This window comes from Malania oleifera, chromosome 9, assembly GCF_029873635.1.
Source record: "Malania oleifera isolate guangnan ecotype guangnan chromosome 9, ASM2987363v1, whole genome shotgun sequence".
In the NCBI taxonomy this organism is placed as follows: domain Eukaryota; kingdom Viridiplantae; phylum Streptophyta; class Magnoliopsida; order Santalales; family Ximeniaceae; genus Malania; species Malania oleifera.
In genome coordinates, this window is record NC_080425.1 from 33,679,311 (window position 1) to 33,689,845 (window position 10,535).

At 33.5% G+C, this 10,535-nt stretch overlaps 1 protein-coding gene across 1 annotated transcript; it reads left to right on the plus strand.

Annotated features, from left to right (window-relative positions):
• The first annotated feature begins 8,780 nt into the window (after positions 1 to 8,780).
• On the plus strand, positions 8,781 to 10,060 carry LOC131163419 (uncharacterized mitochondrial protein AtMg00810-like). Its single transcript, XM_058120006.1, has 2 exons — positions 8,781 to 8,988; positions 9,096 to 10,060. Exons 1-2 carry the CDS (start codon positions 8,781 to 8,783, stop codon positions 10,058 to 10,060), a joined length of 1,173 nt encoding a protein of 390 aa, XP_057975989.1.
• The last annotated feature ends 475 nt before the right edge of the window (positions 10,061 to 10,535 follow it).

Below are 10,535 nucleotides of genomic sequence, written 5' to 3' on the forward strand. Positions count from 1 at the left end.
TAATCAAAAATTATCCCAAAATAAATTTAATAAGCCTTCAAAATTACTCACTTTCAAAAAATGTAAAGAAAATGCACAAAGTAAATACGATATAAGTATTCTCTCATGTTGGCCTTACAAGGCTTAAAATCCTATTTTGATTCTAACAAATGAGAAAAACTTAACACATTTGGTTGAGTAATGCTATTTCAGGGTTTACAAAAGAGAATATGCTAAAAGCTTATACTTCAAAGAAGGTTGATCATATGAAGCCTAAATCATGGACTTCAAGATGATATTTTTTAAAGCTTGAAGTATAGGAGAGAGAGCTTGAAAGAATATCAAAGCTTGAAGAAAAGTAAGAGAGGCAAAAGAAAGCTCAAAGAAAAGACAAGCATGAAGACTCAAGCGCTAAGAATGTTCAAAGTCTTAGAAGTCTTTATATAAGTGTTTTATATTTTAAATATCTTTTGAAATATTTTTGAAACTCTTTTAGGGTTGAATATGGACTTAGAGACCAAATTTTTCAAACCCCGAAAAATGTTTTGAACAAGTTATATTTAAGTCTTTTAAATAAAAAAAAGGTTTAAAAATGAAAAATGAAAGATTTTCAAAAAAATGGACTAGTCAGCTGATTGACCAAAACATACTGAGAATGACCAGTCGACTGACAAGAATACAATGGTTGAATAACTGCCCAGCCGACTGACAGTTTGCATTGAGATCAGTCAGTCGACTGACACACCCATCCGACTAACACTTTTGAACGTGATTGAGCCAGCCAACTCACAAATTAATTGAATTTATTTCTAACAGGCAGAAAGGCCTCAGCTGCCTGTCCAGCCGACTGACCTTGTGAAATACACTACCCAGTTGCCTGTCCAGCTGACTAACTCCACGGGATTTCAAAATTTTAAACTCCAGCAGGAAAATTTTAAAAATTAGTTTTTCAAATATGAATGTTATAAAAACTTGGTGGACACTCCAAGAAACTTAGGGAAAAAGGAAACTAATCCTAAAAAGTCTATAAATACTCACTTAACCCTAAGAAATTAATATCCAAGCAATTACACAGTAAACTTGCATTCAATCTCTCAATCTCTCTCAAAGTTCTCTATTGCTCATACTCTTACTGGGGGAAATCATCTGAATTGCTGCTGAAACATCAACATACGGTTGTCATACTGAGTTCTCTCAATCACTAAAGAACCCTTGGTGATATCTTATACTTGAGTTTCAATTCTATTTCATATTTGAAATTTTAATTCTTGAAGTACATAAGTGCTGAATTTTGTACTAATATGCTCTGTTTTGAGAGTACTCTTGTACGTGATGTTTACTTCATATTTCTCGTAGTTCTTGGACGATTTGAGGTGTTCAGATGATTAGCTAAGCGTGGGGTATCACTTAGAGAGGTGCTGCTCTAGCCTAATTGAAGGAGTGACCGAGTGAGGAGATTTTACTTGGAGAGGCGGGCTCTAGCCTATTGAAGGAGTGTGTAATGGTGTTGTTCCGCCCGGTAAAGGAACTGGTTTTAGTGAATCCTTTGGTGGTTTTCCAAAGTCGAGGACGTAGGTTGGGGATAAGTCGAACCTCGTAAAAACCGTGATCTCACTCTCTCTTTTCCTTACTCTCTTTACTTTCAGCGTATACGAGCTGCGTGGGTGTTTTAAATTCCTTAATGATATACACTATGAGGATTTGATGTTAAATAAACTTAAACTTAATTTATTTTTGGGATTGCGAAAATTGAAAAGGAGTATGTTGGTTGATCCATACTTTGCAGAAATTGTAAGGAAGTACGTTAATTGGTGAAACACCTAAAGACTTTTTAAACTGAAAGTTTATTTAACGTCTAAGCTGTTGGAAAGAATATTTGATTTTATATTGCACTTCATTAGAAAGCAAATTCATTATCATAGGGCTTGCATTAACAACAGGGCTTGAATCAAACTTTCATATATACAGGACTGCAAACAAACAAAAGCTGAATCTTATATCTTAGTTGAATAATGTGGTTGATTGGAAAATTGATTGGTTTAGTTGATTGATTGGTTAAGTACTTTGTTGGTATATGGTTGTGGATTGAATATTGTTTTAAGTATTTATTTTGTATTTGATAAATCAACAAGAAATCAAGATTTCATTGAAAGAATTAAATTAGGTTAAAGAATTTATTAAAAAAAATTAAAAGAGGTTAAGGATTCTTGAAAGGAATTAAAAGAAAATTTTAAATCCAATTCACCCCCCCCCCTCTTGGGACTACACCTTGGTTTTCAAGTGGTATCAGAGCAGGGTTATAACAAATCCTAACAAGTAGTTATATAAAGATCTTAATGGCTCACAAAGGCATAGCCCTCTTTGGAGAGGGTCAATCCTCAACTAGGCCACCCATCTTTTGTGGTTTAAATTATACATTTTGGAAACAAAGGATGAGAATATATCTACAAACCATGGATTGGAATGCTTGGAAGGTTGTCACACATGGTGACTTAAGTCCTACTAAAATAGTAGATGGCAAGGAAATACCCAAGGAAGAAAAAGAATGGATTGACAATGACCATAAGATGTTACAAGTAAATTCTAGTGCTATGAAAGCGTTGTATTGTGCTCTAGATATGAATGAATTCAATAGGGTCATGACTTGCAAATCAGCCAAAGAGATTTGGGATAAGTTAGAAGTTACTTATGAGGGAACCATTGATGTAAGAGGTAGTAGAATAAACATGCTCACAAGCGAGTATGAAGCTTTTAGGATGAACCAAGATGAATAAATTACAAACATGTACACTAGGTTCACCCACATAATAAATTCCCTCAATGCCTTAGGAAAAACATACACCACTTATGAAATGATTAGAAAAATACTTAGAGGGCTGCCACCTATATGGGAACCAAAAGCCATTGTCAGAACGGAAGGAAGAAATTTGAAAAACACCTCTTTAGATGAAATTATAGGTTCTCTCCTCACATATGAAATGACAATAAATGAAAGAAGTGGAAAAACTAAAACTCAAGATTCTATAGCCTTCCAAGTTTCAAAAGAAAACTCTAGTAGTGAAGATGATGAGGATGAACTAGCCTTCATATCTAAGAAACTTGCAAGAATACTAAGAAGGAAACATAAATTCAAAAGAAGAATCTAAAACTTCGAATTAGATGAAGAAGAAACCAATATAAAGAAATCAAAGAATAAAATCCTCATATGTTATAATTGCAAGAAGGATGGACACATAAAATCGGAATGCCCACTACTTAAGAACGATTCTAAGAAGAAAAAGAAAAAGGCAATGAAAACCACTACTTGGGACAATTTGAGTACAAGAAGTTCAGGAAAAGAATCAAGTGACCAAGAGGTTGCTTATACTTGTTGTATGGCTTGGGACGATGAGGAAAGCTCCTCATCCAAATCCTTAAATAGTTCTTGTAGTGATTCATCTAATGAATCCGATGATGAAAGCATGCCATCTTATGAAGAGTTACAAAATAATTTATTCAAAGTGCATAAGATGTTAGTTAATATGATTAAACAATACACATCATTGAAAAACAAGAATGAAGGAGTGATGAAAGAATTAGAATCCCTCAAACTTGCTGAAAAGGAAAAAGACTTAAAAATCAAGAAAATAGAAAATAAAAATGAAGCTGTGATGACTGAATTAGAATCTAAAAATCTTGCTGAAAAATAAAAGGATTTGAACATCAAGAAATTAGAGAATAAGAATGAAAAATTGATGAAGGAAGTAGAAGACTTGAGATCCCAATCCTCTATAAAAAATAAGAAAGACTTATATATTTCTAAATTAGAGGATAAAATTACTAAGATGTCTAAAAACAAGAAAAGGGTAAAAATGTAGAAAATTCTGAAATTTATGATCTTAAGAAAGAAATTGAGGATCAAGCTAAAATCATTTACAATTTTACTAGAGGAAAATAAAATTTTGACAAAATGATTGACTCACAAAGAATGTCTTTAAATAAAGAAGACACATGATTCACTGGAATTGAAAATAAAAGGAAAAAGAATCTCTATATGAGATACTTTACAAAATCCTCTAAAGACTATGCTAACAACTCCTCAAATGCCTACACACATACCACATGTTTTCTATGTAAGAAAAAGGGGCATGTTAAATTTGAATGTCCATTAAAGAGGAAAGGTGTGAAAACATAACAAGTTTGGAGAATCAAAGAAGCATCACTTGTTAAACCATCCGATCCCAAGAAAGTATGGGTACCAAGATGAACTAAATCCTTTAACTTCAATTGATATAAAATCTATAGAAAATCATACAAGGATTTTGAACAAAATTGAAATAGAGAATAAGGATAAAATGCTTCAAGCTTATTAATGCTTATCTTATTGAAACTAATAAAAATTGTTGGCGTTAATCAATGAATGAATCATACAAGGCTTAAATTAGAAAGTCTTAAGATATATGAATGTGTATATGTAATCAAAAGAAAAGAAGATCTGAAGCAAATAGTGCTTATTGATAAAGAAGAGATCTTGGCAGAAAAATTGTTAGCCGACTGACCATAAGATCAATCGACTAACTGAACAACACCTTTAAGGAGAAAAGATAGGTCAGCTGATTGGACAGAAGCTTGGCCGACTGACTGGAGGTAAAACTGTTAAACAAGTTTGATATAAAATACTTGAGCAACACTAGAACAATCCAAACAAAAGTATAGCACAATGCACATAATAATTCCATGCTTATATGTTATATGATATGCCACATGGGTTTGTCTTGAAATTGGTATCTTGAAATCTCTAAAGACAATGAAAATATTGATGATTTATGGCTCATTATATTTTTTAAAATCCGAGCATAAAGTTATTAAGCATGATTTAGAAATATGATATTGATATGACTTGATTCTTGACCATGTATGCTTGTGATAGATCACATGGATAAATGAAAAATTTGCATCTATATAATTTTAGCTGTGCATAAAGTAACATTAGCACTGGTATTTAGAAAGTATATTAGTATCCATGAATATATAAATTGGTATTTGAGCATGACAAGTATAATTATATCCATGAATATGTTGTGACATTGATATGATATTGGTATTTGATATAAGTATCCATGAAGCATATACATGATATGAATCAAAGTTTGAAACATGGGATGATAATTTTAAATAACATAATTGGTATCAAAACTGAACGTATTAAATTCAGGGGGAGTATTATGACTCATTGCTTGATTTTTCCCCTAATTTTTAATTGGTATCATAAACTTTCTTTAATGTTTTCAATTGGTATTAGAATTAATGAAAATCTCAATTGGTATCAATTTGATATGCATGTTTGATATTCATTTGCTCAAAATATGATTTATTTTGTTTATATCCTACTCTTTTTTATTGATGTTAAAATGGGGAGAAGTTTTGAGCAAAAATTGAATTAAAAAAAAAATTGAGCTTGGTATTGAAAAATTTTGAAACATGATATATGTAGCAAAAGGAGGAGAAGTTTTTTTATAAAATGAGAGAAGTATTTGACGTTGAATGATCTTGAATTTAAAAAGATGTGAAGAGCATGACATTGAATGATCTTAATTGATGTAATGAGCATGACATTCGTGTGGTGCACCTATTATATCATATTTAATGTACGCGGATGATGTTGTTATATTTTCTAATGCTGGAAAAAAAATCTGTTAGACAGATAATAAAGGTGATTAAGGAGTATGAAAATTGGACTGGCCAAAGGGTGAATAAAGATAAATCAGCTATTTGTTTTCTCAAAGAAGTTGGGTGTTTTGAGGAAGGGAGAAATTCTTCAAGAAACTGGTTTTAGTGAAGGTAAATTTCCTTTTACGTATTTGGGTGTGCCGATAGTGGATGGTAAATTGAAGGGCTGTCATTTTGACACTTTAATTCAAAAAATAAGTAAGAGAGTTGAGGGTTGGAAAAGTAGACTGTTGTCTCAAGGAGGTCATCTAGTTTTGTTGAGACATGTGCTGTCGAGTATGTCATTGCATTTGTTAGCTGTTTTAAATGTCCCGAAACTGGTGATAAAAAAGCTACAAGGTATGTTTGTTTCTTTTTTTTTTTTGGGGGGGTTTTAAGGATAAAAAAGAAAAAAATGAAATGGAGGGCTTGGAAGAAATTGTATGTTCCTTTAGAGGAGGGGGTCATAGGAGTAAGAGACATTTCGGAAGTGCAACGGGCTTTGTTCATGAAGTTTGGTTGGCATTTATTAACTCAAAATTCTTTATGGGCTAGATTTTTTAGAGCTAAATATGTGAAAGGAGGACATATTGCTCTTTGTAGACATCAAGAATCGAATTCTTCCTTTTGGAGGAAAGTTCTGCAGGGTATGCCTAAACTGTTAAGTAAATCTAAGTGGAAGGTTAGAGAAGGAGATGTAAATTTGTGGTATGATAAGTTTCTAGATTCGGGACCTTTGTTTGCAGAGTATCCAAATGGTGCACATTCATATATCAGATTAAAATATTTGGTTATCAATAATGCGTGGGATGTGGAAAATTTGCAGAGGATTCTGGAGTATAATAAAGCGGAAGAAGTGATGGAAAAGGTGGGACATCTTAGAAACTCTTCGGACATACTGCTATGGCTCTTGGAAAAGGATGGTTGCTTTAATACAAAGTTCGCAAAGGATATTATCAGAGTTAGAGTTCCAAAGTTTGAGTGGGCAAAGTGGGTTTGGAATAAATGGTTATCGAAGAAAATTGCTATTTGCATGTGGAGGGCCGCTTTTGAGTGCTTAAGTATTGATGAAAATGTGAGAAGGGTGGGGGTTTCGCTTGCTTCGGCGAGTAATTGTTGTGAGAGGAGGCAATCAGAAGATATGAAGCATGTGTTCAATAAGAGAGACCTTGCTACTGAGGTTTGGAGGAAGGTTTCGGTGGAGGTTGGTGTTCCTTTCATTAGACAACAAAGTTGGAAAGAAAGAGTCTAAATGTGGTTTAATAGGGCTTCCAGATTTTCTCAATTGGAATCATTGATGAGATTGATTCCTTATTTAGTAGTTTGGAGGTTGTGGAGAAGGAGATGTGTGGCTAGAATGGAGGGGAAATTGGAGAGTAGTACAGATGTGTGGCTTTCCATTAAGTATTGGGTGGGGGTTTTGAGCAGGAATATGATAAGAATAACTCAGTTAAAGGATGCTGATTTTTGGATATTGCAGAATCTGGAAGTGCAAATTGTGAAATAAAAGAATTAAAACTATGCAATGTGTGAGATGGCTAAAACCGGGGCAAGGGAGGTTGAAACTAAATTTGGACAGAAGCAGTTTGGGGAACCTAGGGCCGGCGGGTGGTGGTGGCATCCTTAGAGACCATACATGTAGTAACTGGGAAAAAAAATAAAATTTAAAATAATAATAATATAATAATAAAATAAAATAAATTAATTAAATTAACAAGTAAAATGAATAGTATGATAAGGAATAGTATTGATTTCATCATAGTAAATCTGTATCCACTTTTATTTTTCAATTAATTCATGCAGACATTTGGGGTCCATTTGCAACTCCTTCATTACAAGGTTTTCATTATTTTTTGTCCATTGTTGATGATTATTCCAGATGCACATGGATTTTTCTTATGAAATCATAATCTGAGACTCGTATGTTACTTCAATCTTTTTTTGCCTTAGTTCACAATCAATTTCAGTCAACTGTTAAAATAATAAGAACTGATAATGGTTCAGAATTTAATATGACTGAATTTTATCACTCAAATGGGATTATCCATCAAAAATCCTACATCAATACTCCTCAACAAAATTCTGTAGTGGAACGAAAACATCAACATTTGCTTAACGTTGCAAGATCAATTCGTTTCCAAGCTCATCTTCCATTAGTCTTCTGGTCTGACTGTATTCTAGCAGCAGCATATATCATCAATCGTACACCAACTCCTCTATTATCAAATAAAACTCCTCATGAACTTTTATTTGGTAAATCTCCTGATTATTCTCACATGAGAGTTATTGGTGCACTCTATTTTGCTTCCACTCTTCCTCTTAATCGTCATAAATTTGATGCTCGTTCTCGTCGTTGTATCTTTCTTGGTTATCCATTTGGCATCAAAGGCTACAAACTGTTTGATTTACAATCTCATCAAACATTTGTTTCTCGTGATGTTATTTTTCATGAAAATGAATTTCCATTTGCTTCCTTACCTTCACATTTTCTTACGTCACCATCAATTTCTGATATTGTTCTACCTACTTCTCAAACATACTGTTCTCCTAATATTTCATATTTTTCACCAAACACTCCATCTGCATCAAACAGTATGCCATCTTCTTCATCTCAATCATCCGATTCTACTTCTCTTCCTCTTCGAAGAACAACATGTCCCAGCCATCCACCTTCTTATCTTCATGATTACCATTGTTCTCTGGCCAATAATTTTACATCAGTCCCTTCTTCTCTTCACAGTTCAGACCTGCCATCTTCAGGTAATCAGTATCCTCTATCTTCTGTTTTATCATATTGTAATCTCTCTTCAACCTATAATTCTTTTATATTGAATGTTTCTGTTCATACTGAACCACAATATTATCATCAAGCTGTTAAAATTGCTGAATGGCGCGATGCCATGGATAAGGAAATACGTGCACTCGAAGAAAACCATACTTGGTCTCTTGCTAAGTTACCTTATGGCTAAAAAACCATTGGATGCAAGTGGGTCTATCGCATTAAGTATAATTCAAATGGATCCATTGAACGATATAAGGCCCGATTAGTAGCCAAAGGCTACACTCAATAGGAAGGCATTGATCATTTTGAAACATTTTCTCCAGTAGCCAAAATGGTTTCTATACGATGTGTATTAGCTGTTGCTGCAATCAATAACTGGTTTATTCATCAAATTGATGTTAATAATGCTTTCTTACATGGTGATTTATCAGAAGAGGTCTATATGAAACTTCCTCTAGGTTATGGACCAAAGGACAAAATTGATTTGGTTTGCAGACTTCATAAGAGTCTTTATGGGTTGAAGCAGCTTCCAGACAATGGTTCTCTAAGCTTTTCACCACATTACTTACTTATGGATTTTCTCAATCCAAATTTGATTCCTGTCTTTTTACCAAGACTTCTTCTTCGGATTTTACTGCACTTCTAGTGTATGTAGATGATATTATAATTGCCAGCTCCAGCATTGCTTCTATCACTACCATCAAACATTTTCTTCATTCCACTTTTCAAATCAAGGATCTTGGTTGCTTACGGTATTTCTTGGGACTTGAAGTTGCTCGATCTTCCAACGGTATATTTCTTTGTCAACGTAAGTATACGTTGGATGTTTTGCAAGATACAGGTTTTCTTGGTTCTAAACCTATTGCTTTCCCCATGACTCAATATCTTAAACTTTCTCGATTTGAGGGTGATTTGCTTTCGGATCCTTTACAATATCGCCGTCTTATTGGAAGATTATTATATCTCACAATTACAAGACCAGATATTGCTTTCTCTGTTCAGACTCTTGCTCAATTCATGGATACCCCACGATTACCTCATCTTCATGCTACTCATCGTGTGCTTCGTTATCTTAAATCTTCTCCTGGTCGAGGAATATTTTTTCCTGCTCATTCATCCCTTAAACTTACTAGTTTTACTGATTTGGACTGGGCTAGTTGTCCTAATTCTCGTCAATTAGTTACTGGATTCTGTATTTTTCTTGGTAATTCTCTGATCTCGTGGCGATCTAAGAAACAAACCACTATCTCTCGATCTTTTGCTGAAGCTGAATACCGAGCTATGGCAACTACTGCTTGTGAATTAACATGGCTTGTCACCTTACTCAAAGATCTTGGTGTTTCAATTTCTTTGCCTATTTCTTTGTTATGTGATAATCAAGCTGCAATGCACATCGCCTCTAATCTTGTTTTTCATGAGCGAACAAAGCATATAGATATTGATTGTCATTTAGTTCATGATAAAGTTCAAGCTGAATTTCTTCATCTTCTTCAAATTCCAACACATCATCAGTTATCTGATATTTTTACAAAAGCATTGGGTTCTAATGCATTTCATCATCTCTTGTGCAAGATGGGTATGTTAAATATCCATTCCCCATCTCCATCTTGAGGGGGCATATTAGCAGATAATATATCCCGCAGCCTTCATCACACAATGCTGCATTTACCAGAAACAACATTCAGCAGAGCACTAGAGCAGTAGCTTCCACCTCTTCATACAATGCTGCAACAATTTTTCAGTTACCAGTAAAACCAATTACCAGTTACTGCAGCAGCCTGCAAGAGCATTTTTCAGTTAGCAAAACAGAGTTCCCGTATTCAACCTGCTATATATATATATATTCTGTTGAAGATTTGTTATTATGTTAATTTTTTATTCTTTTAGTTAAACATTTTTGTCATTATCATGTGTATATAAACATCTTTTGTAATACTCTTTGAGATATAGAATTTGAAATTCATTTACATTTTCAATAATATAAAGTGTACAAGCTTCTTCAAGAAGCTTTGCTTTAATTAACAAGTTAATATGATATTAATATATATATATATATATATATATATATATATATATATATATAAGT